The 22,594-nt window shown below is 54.0% G+C and overlaps 1 protein-coding gene across 2 annotated transcripts; it reads left to right on the plus strand.

The window, feature by feature from the left end:
• The first annotated feature begins 566 nt into the window (after positions 1-566).
• Foxn4 (forkhead box N4) lies at positions 567-21,989 on the plus strand. 2 transcript variants are annotated; one of them, XM_074060948.1, is made up of 9 exons: positions 567-655; positions 14,899-15,044; positions 15,749-15,874; positions 15,958-16,076; positions 16,355-16,482; positions 17,013-17,109; positions 18,018-18,225; positions 20,287-20,679; positions 21,616-21,989. In XM_074060948.1, the coding sequence occupies exons 1-9, from the start codon at positions 570-572 to the stop codon at positions 21,873-21,875; spliced, it is 1,563 nt and encodes a 520-aa protein (XP_073917049.1). In that variant the 5' UTR covers positions 567-569; the 3' UTR covers positions 21,876-21,989. The 2 variants fall into 2 exon arrangements, with proteins under 2 accessions (XP_073917049.1, XP_020025575.2); XM_020169986.2 differs by having other exon boundaries at positions 570-655; positions 15,749-15,873; positions 15,966-16,076.
• The last annotated feature ends 605 nt before the right edge of the window (positions 21,990-22,594 follow it).

Below are 22,594 nucleotides of genomic sequence, written 5' to 3' on the forward strand. Positions count from 1 at the left end.
AATTTAGGAGGCTTGGAGGCTTGATTATTATTTTTTTTAAGGGTGCGTTGGGGGGGAGGCGGGTGGGGGGGGGTGGGCGGACTGGTTTTCCAGCCAGACTCTGTGGCATCTCTGAAGGCATTTCCAGGGCGGGAGCCCTAGGGGATTATTCTCTTTGCAAGTGGGAATTTGGCTCCCCCAGAGAAACATACACAGAACATCAGGCTTCCCTTTCTATTTATTTTTTTATTTTCAAAGTGAGCATAATGCATTGAGGTTGAAAATTTGGGAAGAAATAAACTTCTGATTCCCACTTTGCAAGTGCACGTTTTCCAAAGCTTGATGCTTGCTTTCTAGATACTTCCCTCTGCAGCTTCCCCTGTTTTTTGAAATAAATCGGAATTGTGTTCTGTTCTCTTCACTTGCTTCTAAAACCCTGCAGAATTGTCCTGGGTTTGTGACTTGGGATGCCAGGAATCCTCCGTTCTGCTAGTTGTCTGAGCTCCAGCTTTCTGAAAGCAGGTGGGTTTCTGCTGTGTTGCAGTCATTGCTGATGGGAACTTTGTTTTCTGCTGTCTTTTCCTTAGGACATGATAGAAAGTGACATCTCATCCACAATGTCAGGAATTATTCAAAACGCAGGGCAAAATCACCACCGGTCCCCACAGGATCACAGGTGAGGCTTTTGACAGTAACAAACTGTACATTTTTAATTGCTTGAAGTCCTTACGTGCTTTGTGGTTTCTGAGACTGTTTCTGCAGTATTGTGACTTTCCCCAGAGCTAGAAGGACTTGATCTCAGAGTGGGTCTTTGCTGGTGTGGGTTGTGGTCTGGCACAGTGGGGCCATCAGATGCCTGCAGGTGTTCATTCCCGCCAAAAGAGGTCCCCTTCTGGTTAAAGACTGGATGTCTTGGTCACAGCAGCAACTATTGCTTCCCCTCTCCAAAAGCTTTCTGGGGGGGATTGGGTTCTATCCTCCCTGGAGGCTGGAAAGTTGTGAGTCATTCCTGGGTTCTCAGCCTGGCTGTGAGACTTTCGGCAAGTCCTTTGCCCTCTCTGGGCCTTGTTTCCTCATCGTGTAATTGATGCTGTTGAATTAGATGGAATGTGGGGACAGAATTAATTGAAACTTAAGCAGGAAGAAGGAAATTCAGGTGAGGGGGTAGGGGGTGTCCTCAGAGCCCTTCTTTTTGCCTTCAAACCTCAGAAAAGGAAAGGCCCTTAAGGATTCAACCAATCCAACCTCTTCTTGGGAGAACTGAGGCCAAGGGAGGGAAAGGGGCTTGTCCAAGTTCACACAGCTGCCAAGAGGGAGAAAGAGGAATAGAAAGGGCCTGGAGTCCCCCCTCCCCTGTCTCTCTTCTTTGAGCCCAAGGAGGCCTGGCTTGGTTCCCAGGACCCCCCCAGCCAAAACAAGCACCATGTCTGGGTTGAGGAGTCACAGCCCGTGTTAGGAATGGGGACGGGACAAGGGCTGGCCTGGGAAGAGCAGGCTGTCACCTTGGATCAGCCCTGTTTATCCTAGGGTCGTCTGATCCTCACTACCTCACCCTGGGCCACTGCAGCTCACGAGCTGAGCCTGCTAGGGCAGTCAGAAGTCCCCCAATTAAAGGGAGGCTGCCCTCTGAGAGCCAAATGAGGCCACAAATTCAAATCACTGTTCAGAGAGCCTTCTGAGTACAGAGCTGCAGCAGGTGTGTGGTGGTTTATGCCCCCATCATTCACCTTAGGGGGGTGCTGCTCTGATGAACCCCATTACACAGGTGAGGAAACTGCAGCCCCCAGAAATGAAAGGGCTTTTTCTCAGGCCACACAGCCAAGAACCTCTGGCTTCCTCCCAGTACTAATAGGGTTTAAGTAACAAAATGAGAGGTCTATGGAAGTGTTATCAGTTTGGCTGATACCCAGCTTCTCTGGCTGTGTGAAACTCTCTGAGCCTCAGTTTCTCCACCTGTAAAATGGGAATAAATTAGTACCCACTGACTACATGGTGACATTATGGCAACTGAATGACTACTTTTGACTCTGCCACTTGCCAGTTGTATGATCCTGGGCAATTTCACCTAGAAGTCTAGTGAGTTCATGGTTAAAGGAGACATTAGCCACCATGAACCTGGCTGGGTGCCTGGCATCCAGCAGCACCAGCCTAGCTGGGAGCTTATGAGAGCCCGGTCCTCCCAGGGCTGGCTGGAGGAGCTGTACCTGTGGATTTGTATTCACACCTGAAAGAGCTGCATAAAAGACTGGGTGGAGGCTCCAAGTCTGGCTTTGGACAGGCCCCATGACTGGCTTGGGATTCCTTATCTTTAAAATGGGTACAATTAGGGCTCTCACAGGTGCTGGGAGGATCACATGAATAGAGCTTGGAAAGTCACTTAACTATTTCTGTGACTGCTTAGTCATATCAGAGTGCGGCTTTCTGTGACAGCTGGGCCATGAGATCTGAGGAGTAGGAGTGCGGAGGAACTGTTGGGGGACAGGGGGAAGGGTGGAATCTCTGCATCCAGGTACCCAGGTGTTGCCCAACAGGGGCTCCCACCACACTGGGCCCTGCATGTCCAGGCAGCCCAGCCCACAAACTCAGGGCAGGGCAGGCAGAGCTCTGCCTCTCAGGCCTGGCAGTCATGCCCAGCTTACTGGGGTGGGATTGGGGGGTGCTGGGGGCAGAGGGAGGAGAAGCAGGCCTACCTCTGTCAGCCCGCGATGCAGAGGTGCCCGTCCCCTGCCTGGCACACACCTCTCCTATTTGTATTGATCTGGGCTGTTTTCCTGCACCAATTGACCAGGGTTTCCAAAAGGCAGAGAATAGAGAAGACCACGACAACCATGGTGACGGTCCCTTAACCTTTACTGCTTGCCTTTACCATACCAGGCTCTCAGACTAAATCCCAACCAAATCCCCAAACCGTCCCACGAGCATAGCACTCTTGTACCTATCTGGTGGATAGGGAAACCAAGGCTCGGCAGTTTAAGGCCTTAACAAGATGAAGAGTAGTGACAGGTCAAGGACTCAAACATGAAGCCACCACACTCTGAGAGCTGTGTGCCTCCAGTCCCGCATCTACTAGTGAAGAACACACACTGCTGTGTGACCCTGGACAAGTCACTGCCTCTCTCTGATCCTCAGTTTCACTGGCTATGCAATGAAGCCATTCTTGGGTGGCTTTTGTGCCTGCACTGGGGCAAGGTATTCGCCAGGCTTGGGACAGAGGAGTTTTATCATGCAGGAGGCCTGGCTTCCAAGCGCTCCCATTTTCCTCCCTAAATAATAGCCCAGTAGAAGTTTATGGGCTTCACATTTGTCTTCCTACATCTCGAAGGACCACTCAGGCTGCTGACCCAGCAGAGGTCCAGCCCCCCTGCAGCCCATCCTGCAGCTGCCCCTGGTCCTCCATCCCCAGGGGCCGACTTTGGCCGTTATCTTTCAATGCCTGTGTGTGGGGAGGGCGGGGACCGCAGCTGGAGGCTGCAGCCCTGTCCCTGGGGAGCTGAGACAGCAAATTGGCAGCAGCCTCTCCGCCCCATTGCTGATGCCAGGACAGAGGACAGGGATCTGGGGACCAGGGGCGGTTCCAACCTCAGGAGCAATGGTGTGGCAAATGCCCATACTTCCTGTAAGCTAGTGGGGTTTCTTCTTAGCTCAAGGGGTGGGAGGGGCTGAAGACAGTTATAAGCAGCTACCCTGTGCCCAGTGCCTGCTCTGCCCCCCCAAGCAGGTGCACCCTCCCAATTCATCTCTGTGGTAACTGTAAGCCAGACATTGCTGCTGCTGCCCCAATCCACAGACAAGGGTGCTGAGGCCCCAGGACTTGCTCATTTGGGGAACATTGCATAATTAATGCCTTGCCCCAACTTTTATTTTGAAAACCTCTGGTACTGGGATTTGAACTCAGGGCTTCACACTTGCTTAGGCAGGTGTTCTATCACTGAGCCACTCCACCAGCCTGCCTCAACTTTTAGAACTTACTCAAGAGGTCAGGTCCAACAAGTTCTTCCAGGGACTGGGAAATGGGGGCCTGGAAGCCAGCGGAGGTGGCTGTTGGATCCTCTCAGGACCAGGAGGCTCAGGGGTCTTCATGCAGAGTCTCACCCTGGATGGTTTCTTCCCCACATGTCAGTCTCTGTCCTAAAAATGAGGCGACCTGGGGAAACCCTTCCTGCCTCTGGCTGGTGATTTTGTTGTCTATGAAGTGCGGGACTGGGCCTGGCAGATACTTTGTACACACTGATAAGGATAGATGAGCAGATGAACAAACAGACGTGTGAAGCTGTGCATCCATGAAAATGCAGGGAGGGGGACTTCCTTGCACTTGTGCCATGGGAAACTTCAGGAGTCCCAGCTGTGGGAGGATGGGGCCAATGTAGCCCCCTTCTGGGAGGCTCCACCCACCTGTTGTAACCTTTTTGGGGGACTGGGGGTGAGGACACAATGCACCATGTTTACACCCTCCATCCTTGAACAGGGTAGAATGCAGTCCCACTGCCTTCTGGGCAGGAAGAGAGGTGTCCTTTCTGGGGTCCAGCCCTCTTTCAGTCTTGCCGTCACCCCCGACTGAAACATGTGCACACACACACACACACACACATGCACACCCCAAGTCCAAAGCTGCCTGCTCAGAAAGAAAAGATGCTTTTGCAAGTCACTAATCAAGGCATTTCACACTATACCCACTCTTGGCCGGGCTGGGAATTTCTGAGCTTCTAAGTGGCATTTAATTTTCTTTCTCCTGTCAACGGCTACAAAAGATATCACAAAAGATATGTTAGCTAAATAAATACCGCCCTGAAACACCTAATCCCTCTTTGTATAATGGTTGGACTGAAAACAACAGTGTGTGGCGACGTAACAGTTTCTTACCAACCATGTCTCAGGAAGGCGGTGACACTGCCTTGTAATCGGTGACACTGCCTTGTAATCGGGTGGAGGCGACAGCCTGATGAGGCTGGAAATGCCTCAGGGTACCTGGACGATGTGAGCAAGGCAGTGTTTGCTGGGCAGACCCCTGGTGATGGCCCAAGGCGGGAGGAGAGGACATGGTAGGAGGTTGCAGACAGACAGGTGACCTGGGGACCTAGTGTGAGCGTGAGATAGGTATCTGAGGTCATCCTCACATCTGCAACCTGTGGTGGCAATGGCTGTTATTCCACTTTACTTATGGGGAAACCAAGGCGCAGAGGAGGCAAAGCGACTTGCCTAAAGCCATACAAAGGGGCTGAGGTGGGATTTGAACACACACTGCGTGTTCCTTCCCCTGTACGATTGCTGTGTCAATTCTAAGGAACCCCCAGAGAGGAGTTAAGTGTGGACTCCAGACTCAGCTGTGTCGGTAGAGATCCTGGCGGAAACTGTAACCATCTACGAGCAGGTGGGGCCCTGGGTGGGCACCTGCCACACTCACTAGCAAGTCACGATCCCATTGGACCTCTACAGCTACAGCCACCGGCAGTGCATGGGAACCAGCTCACCTCGGGTGAATGCATACTTGCCAAATAAAAGTGAGCTGTTCACTCTAGTCTTGTAAGGAGGCGTCTGCACGTCTGTCCTTGTCCTCCAGCCTTTAGGGAAGGATGGATAGGAACAGATATCTGACTGAAACTGTTAGGTGCTCCCGGGCGGGGTTAGCTATGTGTGGAAACTAGACACACTAACTATTTCAGGGACAAGAGAATGGGATATGCTGGACAGATCTGGGAGGGCTTCCTGTGGGAGGCAGTGTTGAAGCTGGGCAGGAAATTGGGGAAGGTCTCTGGGGTCTCCCTCCCTTTCCTATTCAAACAGGTGTGTAACAGATGCCCACAGAGTGCCAGGTCCTATGCTGGGTACTGGGCAAAAATAGGGGGCTTCCTAGGCCTTGTCCTCCTATAGCAGAAAGACAAGAAACATGCATAACTAACTACCTCATGGCAAAATGTTAAGTGCTTTGTGGACACTCACAGGAAAGACCACCAGTGGGGTGGCCAGGAGGGTGTCTCCAAGGGGAGAACCCATCTGTGAATGGTTACATGGAACAGCATTCCAGACAGAGGGAACTGCATGTGCAAAGTACGTAACATGGGTGAGAACTTAGACTATTTAAGGAACTGAGAGACAGACAGATTTTGAGAGCTGGAGGGAGGGGAGGAAAGTGTGGGGGCAGGGGAGGAAAAGATGGGGGGAGATGGCCAAGATCATAGTGAGGAGCGTGACTCTTACTCCCCTGATACACTTTAAGGACTTTTAAGGACAGTGACAGGTTCTGGTGTCCCTTTTAAAAGGATACTCTGGCTGCTAGGGCTAAATTTATCCATGGTACAGTGCCCACCCTGAGCAACCATACCAGGCCCTCTCTACCTGTGGATTACCTGCCTGAACCAAGAAGCAGGCCCTGTTCTCACCTCCATTTGGTTCAGGAGAACACTGAGGTTCAAAAACACTGGGTTACCTGTCCAGGGTCCCCTGTCAGGAGAGGAGGCAGCACTGGAACTCAGGTCTCTTGGGACTCTCCCCCAGCACCCGCTCGACCACCTCATCTTCCTTGTCTCCTGTATTTGTAGCACAACTGGTTAGCTAAGGGTGCCATTTTCTTGGGTTAGTCTCCTGCAGCCAGGGTTGCTATCACGGATTTCAGTGTGTCTTGCCTTGCCCGGTGGCTGTGTCACCATGGGGACACCTGGCAGCATGATCCTTTTAAAAATGGTTCCTGCCATAGTCTGGCTTCTTTCTTTTATAAAAAAGTGACTTTATTAGTGTATAATATTTGTACAGGGAGACACACGGTGATCGTTTCATATGTGCTTTCAATATATCTTAGTTAGATTTACCCTCTAGCTTCCTCTTCCCTCTTCCCCTCTTCTCAGAACAGTTTCAACAGGTTTCATTCTTCCATTTTCATAAATAGATACAAAATATCTACCGTATTCCCCTCATTCCCGCTTTCCTTGTGCCCACCCCTCCCAATGGTACCCACCCCCAGAAAAGATTTATTTTTCCCTCCTGCCCTTCTTCTTCTTTTTTTTTTTTACCAGTTTGGCCATCTCAGGCGAACTGGCCAAGCAGTCAAGAGAAGAGGCTGCAGGGCTAGTGCGTCCCTGTTTCCATCCAGCACCTTTGTGGGTCCTGCCTACTGAGGCAGGTCACCTCATCTCTCTGGGCCTCAGTGACCTCCTATGGGATGGGGATGAGAAGTGACCTCCCCACCCTCAAAGCTGTTGGGAGCCTTGGGAGGTGCAGACCGAAGGGGACCAGCAGCAAGGTGCCCGCCACCTTTGGCAGTGCAATCAGGAAGTCATCATGGGGACAGGGCCTGGTGAGCCATTCAGCAGGGAGGAGTGGCACAGACTCCTCCTAAGAGTTGGACACCCTGCCAGGGAGCCTGCATCACACCAAGTCCATACTGTACAGAGGATGTGCCCAATCGTGTGAACTAGCATTTGTGGCAGTCCTCCCTCAGTGGTTCCATCCCACCATCACCACACCTGGGGAGTGGGCCTGAACACTCCCATTTTACAGCTAAGCAAACTGAGGCTGAGAGGTGACCAACACAGATGAGTACCAAGGAGGCTAAACGGCTGCGTGGGATTCTAACTCAGGCCCGAGTGGCCTATGTTGGAAACCACTATACTGCTGTGCTGTGGACGGCAATGGGGTCCCATACTGCACTGCCCCGTGGAGGCGGGCGTTGCAGAGGGTCTGTACCTTCTTAGCTTTCTGAGCAAAATCCAGAGGGGCGTGAGGAGCACACAGGGAAAGGGTCACACTGAGGGGCACCGTGATCTGACTTTGATTTTCCTGGGTGTCATCTTGCTCCTGAGTTGGCCCTGGCCCCTACTTTGGGCATCTCTTACAACAACCCCTTTACAATGTGACCACAGCCCTCACAATCCCCGCCTCCAGGCTGTCCCCACAAGTCCCATGTCACAGCAGCAGCCTCCGAGGGACAGAAGGGGCTCATCGTTACCCCCAAAGCATTTCCTATGGGGAAACTGAGGCCAGGGAAGCAGATGGCTGGGGCTCTGGGTTTGGCAAGCTCACCTGGCTTGACCTCATGTTTCCCGTCTGTGAAAGGGGCATGTGCGCGTCAGGTGTGCGAGTGCATGTGTGTGCGTGCGTGTAAGGGAAAATAGGCTCCCGGCTGAGATTTGAAAAAAGGAAGTGGCCCTGGGGGCGGGGTGGGGAGCTGCTGGCAACCATTGAATTCAGCCAGGGCTCTGGAGGGCCAGGTAGGTCTTCTTACTTGCTTTTTGCCCACAAAGCTCTCTGTTCACTAAGGAGGACTCCCTGTTGGTGACAAATCCCCAGGGGGTGGAGGAGGACCCATGGTCAGGAGTCAGCCCAATGCCAGGCCCTCCGTCCCACCTGAGGCCCAATCACCCGTTCCCACATCCTTACCGGGCTCCCAAGGGTGGGCACGATTGTCATTCCCATTGTACATATGGGGAAACTGAGGCCCTGCCCCAACTGTGCTGCTGTGCTTCCCTGGAACCTGAGCACCCACAGGCCCAGAGGGGACCCCTACTCTGCCACTTTACAGGGGAGAAACCGAGGCCTGCAGAGGGAAGGGGCTTGCCCACAGTGAGGGAACTTGGGAGGTGTGACCAAGAGGGTCCCCGATGGACCCTTCCACACACCTCAAGGTCTTTGCGTCAAGAGAGAAGAGAGACTCTGGAGGTGGCTCGGTTCATCGTTCATCCACCGGGGGACCAGGCACCTCGTGCCCTTGGGCACAGCTACAGCGCTCCAGACACAGAGCTTACAGCTTCCCGAGTTGCCTGTGCACAGCTCTTGCTCTCCCAGAGCCTGTACCTTCTTGCTGGGGGCAGGGGTTGACAGATGGAGCGATCCTTTCTAATGAAACATGCTAAAACTCAAAATCCCACGAAACCAGCATCTTCAATCTCAGAACACATGTCCGGTTGTTTGAAGGCAACGTAAAAGTGCCCTTGACCTTTCCATCAGGATCGAGAAAGAATGTTCCAGACCACTGCCACCTGGTGACGATGGCGATGTATCCTTGCTGGCCATGCATGGCTATGCAGTGCTTGAAATGTGGCTGGTGGAACTGAATCTATACATTTTATTTCATTTGAATGAACTGAAGTTTAAACAGCTGCACGTGGGGACTGGGTGTGCTGGTGCACACCTGTAATCCCAGCTACTAGGAAGGCAGAGATAGGAGGATCTCCTTGCAAAAGTAAGACTGTCGGAAAATAACTAAAGCAGAAAGGTCTGAGGGTGTGTGGCTCAAGTGGTAGAGCACCTGCCTAGCAAGTGCAAGGCCTGAGTTCAAATCCCAGTCCCGCCAAATGAATCAGTCAATTAATTAGATAACCACACATGACTAGTGGCTATCTATTAGAGTACAGTGGTAGGATTTTCTAGAATCCACAGAGCACACCTCTTTAAGCAGAGAGAAAGGACAGGGCACCAGGCCCACCCAAGCTCTGGAAGTGGCTCCCTTGACAGGCCTTCCCCCCAGCCCAGCCCCACCACACCTGCCTCTGGCCTCGGTCGCCTCACCTGGCACCTGGGCAGTAGGGGACAATGGCGCTCCCAGCCTGGTCAGGCAGTTGTAAGACTAAGTGCGTAAGTATCTTTGGCACACATGGAGGGCTCGCTTCTGCAGGCCATGTCCCTGGGAACAGCTGACCCTTATGCCCTTGCCTGGCACCAGGGAGTAGAGGAGCAGAGCATCTGGAGAGCTGTATGTATCCAGCTTGTAATTATTAAGCACCCACTGTGCACCTGGGCCCTGGCATATGGCACCTCCCTCGCAGGCGCAAAGTTTCCTCCTTCAGCATCCAGGGCTCCTGGGGCCACTGACACCCAGCAGGGGACCCGCTCCTGTGCTGGCCTCCTCTGAATCAGACCTCAGTGCCTGACCCTCCAAGGGACACCACTGGAGAAGGGGGCAGTTTGTGGCCAACTAAAGTGCTCCCAGAGGCTCAAAGAAGTGGGGAGTTTGATGTGGAGATGCTGAGAGGCACAGGGAGGGAGAAGGAAAGGCGTCCACCATGAGGGAACAGAAGAGGCAAAGGCACAGAGGAAGGCACAGTGGAGGTCATTGGTGGAGGCAGCACTTATAGTCGCACCTCCCAGGGCCCACAGTTTAGTAGTGGCCACTGGGCCTGTCACCCCGCTCCTGGGTCAGAGCAGAAGCCATCCGGAAGGTGGAGTGGGGACCTTAGCTCCCTAGTGCTGAGTGGCCCGGGCACCTCTGCCACAATAGGGGGGCAGAGGTGTGTGGGATGGAGATGGGTCTGTGGGAGACGGGATGCCCCCCCCCGCCCCGTCAGAGAAGAAGAGAGGAGGGGCTGGCTCTTTTCTGAGCTCTATGCGGGCACATTATCTCCATAGCTGCGACCTCATCCTCAGGTGAGGAAGCCAGTGTTCAGGAAGATTTAGAGGCATATCCGAGGTCACCCAACAGGAAGGGCAAGGCCAGGACTTCCCCATGGGGACAAAGGAGAAACACAGAGGACATTGTGGAAGAGAGCCAGGGAGCCCAGGGAGGAGCTGGCTTCTTCAAGTTCAGTCTTCTTAGCACTTCTGGAGGTGGCTCCAGGCAGACAGGCTGTCATTGGTGACACTGGTGACCCAGGGCCAGGAAGGCTGGCTTTTCTCCTCTCTAGAAACAGGTCAGATGGAGTGAGCAAAACAGGCCTGGACTCTGCCTTTTCCTTTGACTTCCAAAAGTCCTGCCCTCCTCCAGTGGGGGGAACCACTGGACTCGGGCATAGGGTCCCTGTCTCTGTCTCTTAATCTCTGTATCTCACCCCAGGGAATATTCCCAAACCCTCCGAGGTGTCAGGACAGATCAGATTGCCACTTCACTGCACACCTCTGTGCCAGGCCTGTGGGGTCTGAAGTACTGCTGCTGCTATTATTATCGCTGCATGCCCATTTTACAGGTGGGAAAGCTGAGGCTGGGGATTAAAGTGCCCTTCCCTGACAATGGCAGGGAAGCCAGAGTGGTTCCTGAGCCCCATAGTCTTCCACTGTCACAGCACCGTTGACTGTAGGTCTCACTCTCTAAAATGAAGTGCTAGCAGGAGCCCAGCCATCCTTAACTGGGGTGGGGGTGGGTGGGGGGATGGCTTGAGGCATTGGTGAGGGAGTGGTCTGGAGGGGCCTCCCAGGCAGCTGTGGAGGGGGGTCTGCTGATGTACCTCTCTGTAGGGGACAGCGAGGGTGAGGACCAGGCAATGGGGACAAGAGACTCCTCCCATTTAAGCCCTGGTGCATCACTCCCTGGTCCCTGGGTCACATGGTGGGAGAGGCCTGAATCCCAGGGAGACTCAATAAAATAGGGGACACAAGCCAGGCTCATTCCCCGCTTCCCTCCCCCAGGCATCCGGCTTGGGGGAAGAAGTGGGGACAGGCCACCTCTGGGATGCATGACACAGTAAGGGGCCACCCCCTAACCCCCCCGCAAGTGAGTAACACGCCCCACCCCAGAAGGGGTGACACATATCCAGGGTTACAAGGACTCAAACCCAAGCTGCCCCATCAAAGCTTGTACTTTTCCCAATCCCTGGTCACAGGGGCACTGGACTGTCCTTCCCCCAGGAGGAACAGGAGGCTCTGAAGGGAGGACTGAAGGTCTGAGCTGGGTCTGCATCCTGCACTTTAACCAGCCGCTCAGGAGGGGCTGGCTTGTCCACCTGCTGCTGAGAGTTCCCCAAGACACCTGATTTTCTGCCCAAGTGCCACAGGAACAACCCGAGATGGCAGTGGGTTCAAACCCTGGTCACCTCGCTTACAAGCAAAGGAATTTTGTTTTGACTGGTCTAGCCTCAGTTTACCCATCTATAAAGTGAGGCTTTCTGCTCCCTGTCCCCTTCCTGGGGTTTTTCAAGGATCCCAGGAGCACTGGGACAACTCTAAAAGTCAGTGTCATGTCACTCTTCAGGTTGGCTACCTGGGCTCAGGCTCTTTCAACTAGGCAAGAGGGCATCTGAGGTCACCTGCTGCATGTGGGGACCCAGGCAGGGTGAGGGCTGGCCGGGTGAAGTGTGGGGACTGGCCAGGATGCAATGGGGTCCCAGAGCTGCGTGCCGACAGCAGTTTCCCAAAGCAGGAGAAGGAGGCAAAGGTAGGGGGAGCCCCAGCCCGTCCTCATCCAGAGTGAGATCAGGAGTGAGGTCTGGGAGGGCATGGAGGTTAAGAGGCCAGAAGGGCCTTGACGTCCAAAGACGAGTATAGTTTGGGGGTCAGCAAAGCAGGAAGGTGTGTTCCAAGCAAATGTAGGGACATGAAGGTGAGACTATGGCCAGGTGAGCTGGGCGGGTGGACTAGGGCAGCTCCTGTTCCTCACGTGCACAAGGACGGGGACGGAGGAATGGTGGGGAAGGGGTGCTACACAGGACTCAGAGCAGGGAAGAATAAGTCAGGACCAGATCGTCACCTCTGAGCACTGCCAGCTGCTCTTCCATGTGCTAAGCACTTCCGGACTTCCCCTGCGGGCCTCTCCAGGCCAATAGGCTTGGTGCTTAACACTGCTCCAGGCCTCAGTTTCCCCATGTGTAAAATGAGGACAGTGTATAACACAGGCCGCTCCCCAGGAAGTGGGTAAATAAATAAATGGAAGTGGTTAGAGGTAGCCATGACAGCGGCAGGTGTGCAACCCCAGGGCAGGTCTGTGTGACCCCAGGACACTCTGTGTGACCCCAGAGGCCAAAGTTTCAGTGCTCATGCATATTTCTGGCTACTCGTAATAGTATGGTTGACATTGCTATGGATACTAATAGCTAAATAAATGCTCATATTGAGCTGGATACTGTTCAAAGTGCTCCCGATGCAACAATACACGTAATTCTCATAAGATCCTATGACATAGGAACAATCTTACAGATGAGAAACTGAGGCTCAGAGAGGTTAAGCCAGTGGCTTGAGGGGAACCAGAATTTGAATCCAGAACCCAAGCTCTTCTTCAACACTGCAGTTATGACCTACTGGGTTCACCCACTTCCAGAGTTTCGCTCCATTTTGGTGCCCAGGAGCTGATTTTACAAGCCCCTTTCCCCTGCCCAGCAACTCAGAGAGCTCTGCGGGATCCCCATCTTGGGAAACCTGCCAGAGAGAACTGACCTCCACCCCTCCCCAGAGCTAAGCAGAGCAACAAGAGCAGTGGGGAGCTACAGCAGGTTACTGAGCAGAAGTGGGGCTCACATCAGCAGACCCTGGGACGTTGTCGTGTGGAGTGAGGAGGGAAGTGGGGTCAGCCAGGCGGCTCGAGTATCAGGTGGCATACAAGGCCCTGCCCCTCCACCTCACCCCTCAGTCTCTGAGGACCTAGGGGACAGATGGCATCACCCAGGCCTGGGCTGTGACTGTCACTCAGCCAGATGAGTTACAAACAGGCCGAAGGGGCGGCAGCAGGGAGGCTGCAGAAACAATAGCATGGAGACCCAGGACAATGGGGGGCCGCGTGCCACTGGGGCAACAGTCGTTTGTCGTACAATGGGCCACCGGGGACCAACAGCAGGGCCAACTGTTGCCCCTGACACAGGCCAGCTGAGTTTTCAAATCATTTCCAGGCCGTGTTTTCCTATGAGGCAGCCAATGGTGGGGCAGCCGGGCAGTCACCTGATCCCAGCTTCCTGGGTTGAGGGCCCAGGCCTTGTGACAGCTGAGCAGCTGTGGTCATGGCAACGCTAATTGTGGCCCTAAGACACAAGGAGAAGAGAGGGCGGAGAGCTGGAGGAGGGGAAGACTCAACGAGTGGGCTCCAGGACAGGCCTGTGGCCCATGCAAACCAGAGGCCGCGGTTAACCAGGTCCCCTGTCTCCCTCCCTCCACTCTCTCTGAGCCTGACCCACCTGATGTCGAAACTCAGAGCTTCAAATTTGGACTGTGTGCCTTGTTGCAACAAAACCGACTGTGCCCGGATGTGGAGTGGCACAGGCGTGGGAGCTTCTGCTGCTGCTGGGAGGCTGGTGGCCAGTGGCACACATGACTTCGGGGATAGCTAGGAGGCCTATCCCAACTCGGGATCCCTGACTGGGGTCCGTGACAGCAGCTTTTCTCTGTCCGTGGCAAGCAATGTTTGTGCTCAGGAGTCCTGGGAGGGGTGGCGGGCGCAGGTCCTGACTGGATTCTCCGTGATGGTGGGAAAGGGCTCTGGGCCACATGGGCCATCCCCACCCTTCTGTGCCTCGAGCAAGGAACTCAGTACTCTGAGCCTCAGTTTCTCCTGCTGAAGAGTTCTTCAATACAGGTTAAATATCCCTTACCCAAAATATTTGTGACCAGAAGCGTTTCACAGTTAGAATTTTTCAGATTTGGGAATGTTTGCATATAATTAGATAGAAAAAAAGATAGACAACCAGATAGATAGATGTTAGACCGACAGATAGATGATAGATAGATAGATGTTAGCTAGATAGACAGACAGACAGACAACAAGATCTCTTGAGGACAGGACACATGTGTAAACATGAAACTCATTTGTTTCATACAATTTGTGCACACAGCCGCAAATGCACTAAGGTGTGGGATGTTCGCCTTGTGGCATTGTGAGGCACTCAGTAAGTTTTGGATTTTGGAGCATTTCAGATTTGGGATTAGGGATGCCCAAGCTGGTGTAGTAATACCCTTTGCCTCATAGGATGGGTGACTGGGCTCTTAAGTGGGTGAACACTCTGAAGGGCTTGGCCTTGCCTGGCACATAGAAGCACTCAACAAACATTAGTGCTGATTATTTGTGGAGTAGGTACTAAGTATGCTGTGTTCAGTGGGCTGATGTTTGAGGTCGTGCTGTCGGGCTGTGAACCCTAGGGCTGGCTTCTCACACCCAGAGCCAAGGAGGGCAAATTGGCAGGCAGGAGTGGCTTAGAGAGGCGAGGGGCTAAGGGGTGTTTCCAGAGATCAGGAAGCCCCCCCAAAAAAAAACTGGCCAAAACTCCCCCTCCCGCCCGAGCTCCCTGCTCCTCTCTGCAGCCTCGTGCCGCCCACCAGTGACGATGACCTCCCTGGGGACCTGCAGTCATTGTCGTGGCTCACAGCCGTGGATGTGCCTCGGCTGCAGCAGCTGGCGAATGGCCGCATAGACGTGGGCAGACCCAGTGTACCACATCCACACCCAGGTAGGCTCGAGGTGGGGCAGGGTGTCTCCCAGCCCCCCCACCCACCTATGGGGTTGGCCGTGGATGGGTCCCTCGATCTCACTCTCTCTTTCTCTCTGGGCCTCTATTTCCACATCTGTAAAATAGGAGCAACCCTACCTTTGTCAGAGGGACCTTTGCTTACTGGACACGATACCAGCCCAGGGTGAGCTGAGGTGGCAGTAGAGAATAAAGACACACCTGCCACTCTCCTGGCCATGTTGAATGTCATTCTTATATTTGTCAAGGATTGTAAAGAGACAAACAAAAAAACCAAACCAAAGATGGATAGTTGGCAAGTCCTAAAATGCTTGCTCTGTAGCCCTTTAGAAGAGATGTATGCTGCCCTATTCTAGAAGATTCCAAGGGAATCCTGGCACACAGTAGGTGCCCATAAATGGCAGCTAGTTGTGATCTCAGCAAGTGGGTCAGATGCTGAAAACACAGAGGGTTGAAGAAAAACAAAACAATGACAAAGCAGTCACTCAGCTCATTAAAGAGTCCATCAGTCATTTCCTGAGACTGAGCAAAAGGTATCCAGAGAGGGTCAGAATGCTCCCTTAGGGACCAGGAAATATGTTTTTTATTTTATTATGGTTTAATGAGACATGCTTTCACCGTGTAGCTCATGCTGTTCCCAGCTGTGGGCACCATTCCTCCAGCTTCTCTGTGCCTCCCTCCTACAGGTGCCTTGGCTAGGGCAGCTGACTTGCGTGTGGGAACCAGCCCAGGTCCCCTGCTCCACGGGCCTGCTGGCATGGCCCCCCGAGGCATGCTGGGCCTAGGCCCTGTGACCAGCCATGGAGCCAGTGTAAGTACCACCACACGGCTGGGGAGGGAGGAGGGTGTCCCCGGGGGCTACTCACCCTGACCCTCTGTCTCTTTCCCTCCTGGTCCCTGCAGATGCGCCAGTTCCCAGTGGGGGGCCAGCCATCCTCCAGCCTGCAGAGCACGCCACCACTGTACGCACCTGCCACACAGCTCCAGTTCCCGCTTCCTCCAGGGGCGCAGCAGGTATGGGGGAAGGGCGCTGGAGGAACCCTGGACTCAGAGGCAGACACCCCTGCCTTGGGCCAGCTAGAGTCTCTGTGAGCCTCAGTATACCTACCTGACATATGGGGATGGCATTCCCGACCATGGCTGTGCCCTGGGGTCATTCCCTTCCTGTGCTCTGAGCCCTACCATTATAACTCCCTAACCCTCACCCAGCACTGTGGGTCCAGAATGGGGGGGTTGTTACTGCCATGTTCTGCCTCATCTTCTCTCTCTCTTTCTCTTTCTGCACTCGGAAGTGCCCACCCATGGGCCTCTATGGCTCCCCTTTTGGGGCACGGTCTCCTTATCCCCAGGCCCACGTGCCAGTGCACCCATCTCAGGAGCCGCACCCCAAACACTACCCCAAGCCCATATACTCCTACAGGTGAGGTTTGGGGTACTTGGGGAGGTGGGAGAGGGCTGCCTTCAGGGCATTTCAGCTGAGAGTGGTGGCCCAGATTTCCTAGGGGAGCTCCTGGGTGAGACCTGTTCTCAGTAAGGACCATGATGTGCCCAGGCTTGAGAACTGGCTTCAGACACTGACAGTCCATCCACTCACGAGCTGTGTGGCCTTGGGGAAGTGGTTTGGCTTCTCTGAGCCTCTGTCTCCTCAAATAGGAAAAGTCACCACAATGCTGGGATCATGTGTTTCGGGTGTTGGGGAGGGGAAGCGGCCTCAATAAAAGCCCATAGATGTTAATTCTGGGGATGCGACAAAGAGAGGAAGAGATAAGATTTCTCAAGTTCAGGTTGAGCCCAGGGTCCAGAAGAAAGGTAGGGATGGGAAAGACCTTGGGTCATGAAAAGGTGTGAGTGTGTAGACTGGTGCTGGTGGGTCAAGTAGGGTGGGCTTCCTGGCAGAAGGGGACTCAGGTTGTACCCTTCACTCCTGGCCTGCCCCACCTCTCACCCCAGCTGTCTGATCGCCATGGCTCTGAAGAACAGCAAGACAGGCAGCCTGCCCGTGAGTGAGATCTACAGCTTCATGAGGGAGCATTTCCCCTACTTCAAGGTGAGGGCCCACCCCAGGGTGGGGGGCCTGGAGTTGCCCTAGTCTCTCCCTGCCACTCCCAGATCCACGGCTGGGTCACCCTCTTTGGCCCCCACTTATGTCTGCAGACCTGGTAGTGAGGACACAGGCACGTACACCCACACAAGGCAATTTAAAAAGAGAAGGGGGCATTTGAACTGGACTCTGATGGAGGAAGGAGTTCACCACGCATCTCAGGAGGCAGGGGGTGCAGCCTCCTTATTCACCACAGACTCAGCAAAAGACTGGCTTTACAACAGCCTTCATCTCTCCAGGCCTCGTTGCCTCTGTGAGGCGGGAAACACAGAGCCAGTGGGCAAGTTAGCGAGGATTCTGCACAGAAAGGTCCTGGCCACTGCTGGCTGTTCGTAAAGTTATCCCTGTTAGCATCAAAGCAAAAAGAGGAGCAGGAAGTCAGAGGGACCCAGGCTGCGGGGGTCCCAGGCTGATCAGCGTCACAGTGGGGCTCAGATGTGCACGCATGTATACCCGCGAGCTATCAAAATACTCGGTGCCTTAGCAATGCAGCGTGAGCGGTTAAAATGGTTGCACTTAGTCCACTTGTGCAGCTCTCTGTTGGTTAGCATCCGTCTTGCTTGCTGTGTGAGCAAGAGAAATGAAGGGACAAAGTGAAAGGAAGGTCTGGCCTGGGCTGTGTCCCACACTGTGACTGTGGGCTGGAGCTGAGCTGCAGCTCCCTGTTCACCAGGCTCGGCCCTCCCATCTGCTGCAGTCCCCACCCCTCTCTTTTGTCTCCCCAGCTGGAGGCTGGGTACTGGACACTGTCACACAACCCCTGCCACTGTTGGGCCTGTCCCCCAAAAGCCTGGGTGTGAGAGGGGATTCTAGGGAGTTCCAGGAAGGGACCCGAGTGCCCATGTCTCCCCCAGACGGCCCCCGATGGCTGGAAGAACTCGGTCCGGCACAACCTCTCCCTGAACAAGTGCTTCGAGAAGGTGGAGAACAAGATGAGCGGCTCCTCGCGCAAGGGCTGCCTGTGGGCCCTGAACCTGGCGCGCATTGACAAGATGGAGGAGGAGATGCACAAGTGGAAGAGGAAGGACCTCGCCGCCATCCACCGGAGCATGGCCAACCCTGGTGAGGCCCCGCCCTGCCATGTGCAAGTCTGCACATGGGTACACGCATGCGCACATACACGTGCGCATACACACACAAATACAGCCATGCAGACACGCACATGTGCACATACACACGCACACACAACCATGCACACACAGACATACACACAGTACACGTGCACACATGCACACAGGAACACACTACAACACAGGCACACATGCTCACATGGACATACATCACACACATACAACATAGACACACAAAGGCATGCACACACAGACACATATGTGCACACATGCACATACACCATCTCCCCTCCCAGCTCCAGCTAAGCCTGTGTCCTGCCCAGCCTGGCACATATCTCAGCCAAGTGAAGGGGACACAGATGCCTGGTGAGCCCCTCTATCCCCTGGGTCATGCTTCCCCCACCCTCCGTCCAGGGCTGGCAAGTTGAGGGTCTTGGTCAGGACCATGAAAAGCTGTGGAGTCCCAGTTTGTCACACAGAAACGCCAAGCCACTCAACCAGGGGCTAACATGCAGCATTGCTTCCCTACCACACTGCAGGGATGTTCACAATAATGAAACAGTAGCATTCCATGTGGCCATGATGGGGTGACAGGTGTTGTCATACCAAGTGGATGGGAATGAGAAACTTTTTGAGGGCAAGGTTGTGTACCAAAACCCTGCAAACTGAGCTGGGCATTGTGGTGCAAACCTGTAATTCCAGCACTTGGGAGGCTGAGGCACAATTAAAGGTCAACCCACGCTACGTGGCAAGTCCATGTCTAAAACAAAACAAAATGACAACAAAAATGCTGTACCCATGTATCAGTCCAGTTTTTCTACTCTTGACAACATATGCTGAGGAAATCAAAGATTTGAGGGGAAAAATGATGTATGGGGCCAGGCATGATGGCTCACACCTGAAAACCCAGCATTCAGAAAGTAGAGTCAGTAGAATTGCAAGTTCAAGTCCAGCCTGGGCCACATAGCAAGACCCTGTCTCAATGCCAAGGGTTGCGTCTTATCAGTGGTAGGGCACTTGCCTAGCATGCAAAAAGCCCCAGGTTCAATCCTCAGCATTGCCAAAAAACAAGATTATCTGTCACAAAACCACTTGTGAGGCGTAAACAAGTGAAAGCAATCTAAGCATCTCACAGTTAATACAGGGGCGATCATGACATTCAAGATGCAGTCTTGCTAGGCTTCTGCACTGGTCACAAATTGCTTTTATATTAGAAAAAATACTGCATCTGCTGGCTGTTTCAATCAAGGAATGTGAGGGGGCGCTACACAAGGGACACAGGACTCTGGCCTGCCTCTTTGGTTCCCATCATGCTTGAATTTGGACGCGAAGGGCCAGAGAGGGGCAGAGATGAGCCATTCAAGGAGGTGGGGGAAAGGACGCAGCCAGAACCAACAGGCCCTTGCAGGAGGCTGTCACAAGGCACCCACCCACAGAGCTCTGGGGTCTGGCTTGAGAACCAGGGCCAGTCTTGACCTTTAGTGTGAGGTCTTAGGCAAGCCATTGACCCTCTTAGATTCTAAGAGTCTTCATTTCTGAAGTGGGTGCAACCCACATAGATAGATCTTGGGACCCCAGTGGTCCAGTCTCATACCGCTTCACGTGCAATGAGACGTTGCCAATAGCCAAGAGTCAGAGTCATTTGTGTCCAAGAATATTGAAGAGGGTGCAGTTTTGAACCCACAGCAACACTTCTTTAAAGGCAGGGAGTGGCAACGCCCCCCTGTGTTAACAATCTCCTCAGATCTGCAGTTCCTGCCTCAGTTCCCTCTCGTGGGGCTGGTACAAGGTTCAAGTGAAGTGGTAGGGCTCCAGGTCCGAGAGATGTCCACAGGAGCAGCTGTGTGGTCACGTGAAGACACCTCTGCACATTTGTGAAGTTATTAAATCTGCACAGCAACACCGTGTGAGCCTAGAATGTCATCTCATAGAAGAGGAGACAGAGGGTTGCTAAGTTCACACAGGTGGTAGCACTTGGACTTGAACCCAGGCCTGGGCTAGGGCCTAGTGACCACAGGGTAGGTTCTGAGTGCCCTCTCCTATTTGTCTGCAGAGGAGCTGGACAAACTCATCTCGGACCGGCCAGAAAGCTGCCGGCGTCCTGGCAAGGCAGGGGAGCCTGACGCCCCTGGGCTCACTCACGCCACCACAGTGGCCACAGCCCACAGCTGCCTGGCTGTCTCCCAGCTCCCCCCACAGCCACTGATGACCCTGTCCTTGCAGTCGGTCCCCTTGCACCACCAGGTCCAGCCACAGACACACCTGGCCCCAGACTCCCCGGCGCCGGCCCAGACCCCACCTCTTCATGCCCTGCCGGCCCTGAGTCCCGGGCCCCTTCCCCAGCCTGCCATGGGCAGGGCTCCTGGGGACTTCCTCAACATCAGCACTGACATGAACACCGAGGTGGACGCCCTGGACCCCAGCATCATGGACTTCGCTCTGCAGGGTGAGGCCGGGGGGCTTGGGGCAGGGGGTGCAATGGGTGGGGGAGAGAGGGGAGTGCATACTGTCTGCATCCACCCACAGCTCATTACCATGACACCCACCGAATGTTAGCATACTAAGCAGTTAAGGGGCACTTACTGTATACCAGGCGCTAGGCATACAGCAAGTGCTCATTACTTACTATATACAGTTCTCTGACCCACTGCCATTTCATGTTCCCATTGTGTCAGTGAGGGCAGAAAAGTCCCCCGGCTAGTCAGTGGAGAGCTGGGATTTACACCCAAGTTGTATACAGTAATTGCTTCAACTTGCATGTTCCAAAGTCGTATCAGGCTACACTGTGACCCTCAGCCTGCAGCATGGCATCCTCAGTAAGTGGGATGTGAATGAGTGGATGAACAAGCAAGCAGAATGGTGAGGGGGTTTCAGTGGGCTTCATGATCGGCCACCCTCCCGTGGGCGCACCTGCTGTGCGCCCTCTGAGGTCCCCATCCAGCCAGAGAAATGGACGAGGTAGCCGGTCAGTTAGCAAGTCAGTTACAGCTGTGAAATGGGTCTGTGCGGACGACCCTGCCTTGCCCCTGGATTGCTGTGTACATAAATGAAAGAGAAAACACTGTTTTGTCCTTGTGGCTTCAACCAGGATGCTACTGCTAAGGAGAACTAACGCTTTGCACACACGTAACCCTTGCCACCGCCCTCAGAGGTGGGTTTTCTGATCATCTTCATTTTATTCTGAGGTTCAGACAGAAGCGGCTTTGCCAAGGACAGAGGGAAGAGGACTAATGCTAACACTGTAGCCTCTCCTTGCTCTTTTGCTATATAATGTGTGAACTTCAATGCCACACCTGGCCTTTGGCTTTCCCTAAGAGGGGGATTTGTACTCGGGTCTGTCTGACATGAAGCCAGCTCACCCAAATGCTTTTGTCTTTGAAAGGGAGCCTCTGGGAAGAGATGGAGGATGAGGGCTTCAGCCTGGACACTCTGGGGGCCTTTGGAGACTCCCCACTCGACTGTGATCTGGGAACCGCAGGCCTGACCCCCGTCTCTGGTGGCAGTGACCGGTCCTTCTCAGATGTGCAGGTGACAGGTCTCTATGCTGCATATTCCACCCCAGCTAGTGTGGCCCCATCAGCGGCCTCCTCCTCCCCTCAGTACCTAAGTACCCCAGGGAACAAGCCCATAGCCCTGCTTTGAACTCATGCTGTCACCTGCCCCTGGGACCCCCAGCATCTAGCTTGGGTAGAGAACTGAGCAGAACAGGGTGTTCCTGGAAGAAAGACCCTCAAGAGCCTGTGGCGAGGTTGCTGGCCGGACAGGGAGCAGCTCCTCTCGGCACCCCTGCCCCCCACAGGAAGCTTCTGCCACCCCAAAGTCAGAAGGAGAGAGGAATATGGACAAGCACCCCAGCCTCACTGCTGCTTTGGGTCCTGAGATGCCAGGCCTCAGGACAGCCAGGCCTAAAAACCTGCTGGCCCCCTGTGGCCACACCAGTGCATCATCAGGACCTTGCAGCGGGAAGCCCCCCAACTCCAGCTTCTTGGAGACGAACCCTCTGGCCAGGGCCAGGAAAGCTGCGAATCTGTCTTGGACAATACAAGCTGAGGTCTGCACCCAGTGCCCCCAGGGCCTCTAGCCCAGGTTCTCCTGGAAGGTGCTAGAATTCCAGATGGCAGCTTCTGGGGTCATGCTGGGCATTGGGACCATGTGTAAATGGATTTCTATTTATTACGGCCTGTCCCCCACCTCTGTGAGCCCAGCTGAGGCCTGTGGAATGAGACTCGCGTCCCTACCAACGTAACCAGCGCGCCTGACCCCTAACTGACCATGGGCCACAGGTCAGGGCAGCCCTGAGCAGTCTTGGGCGTCTCTTTAGAACAAGCAAGCACTTTTGATTCTGTGACGCATCCCTTTTT

Source organism: Castor canadensis, chromosome 18 (assembly GCF_047511655.1).
Source record: "Castor canadensis chromosome 18, mCasCan1.hap1v2, whole genome shotgun sequence".
Classification (NCBI taxonomy): Eukaryota; Metazoa; Chordata; class Mammalia; order Rodentia; family Castoridae; genus Castor; species Castor canadensis.

Bases quoted from the DNA above. Each gene is read 5' to 3' on its own strand.
- Foxn4 (XM_074060948.1), top strand. From the start codon at position 570: ATGATAGAAAGTGACATCTCATCCACAATGTCAGGAATTATTCAAAAC. The intron at 15,875-15,957 runs TAAGTACCACCA...TTCCCTCCTGGT, and splicing joins GACCAGCCATGGAGCCAGTG to CCCTGCAGATGCGCCAGTTC. The intron at 16,483-17,012 runs GTGAGGTTTGGG...CTCTCACCCCAG, and splicing joins AAGCCCATATACTCCTACAG to CTGTCTGATCGCCATGGCTC.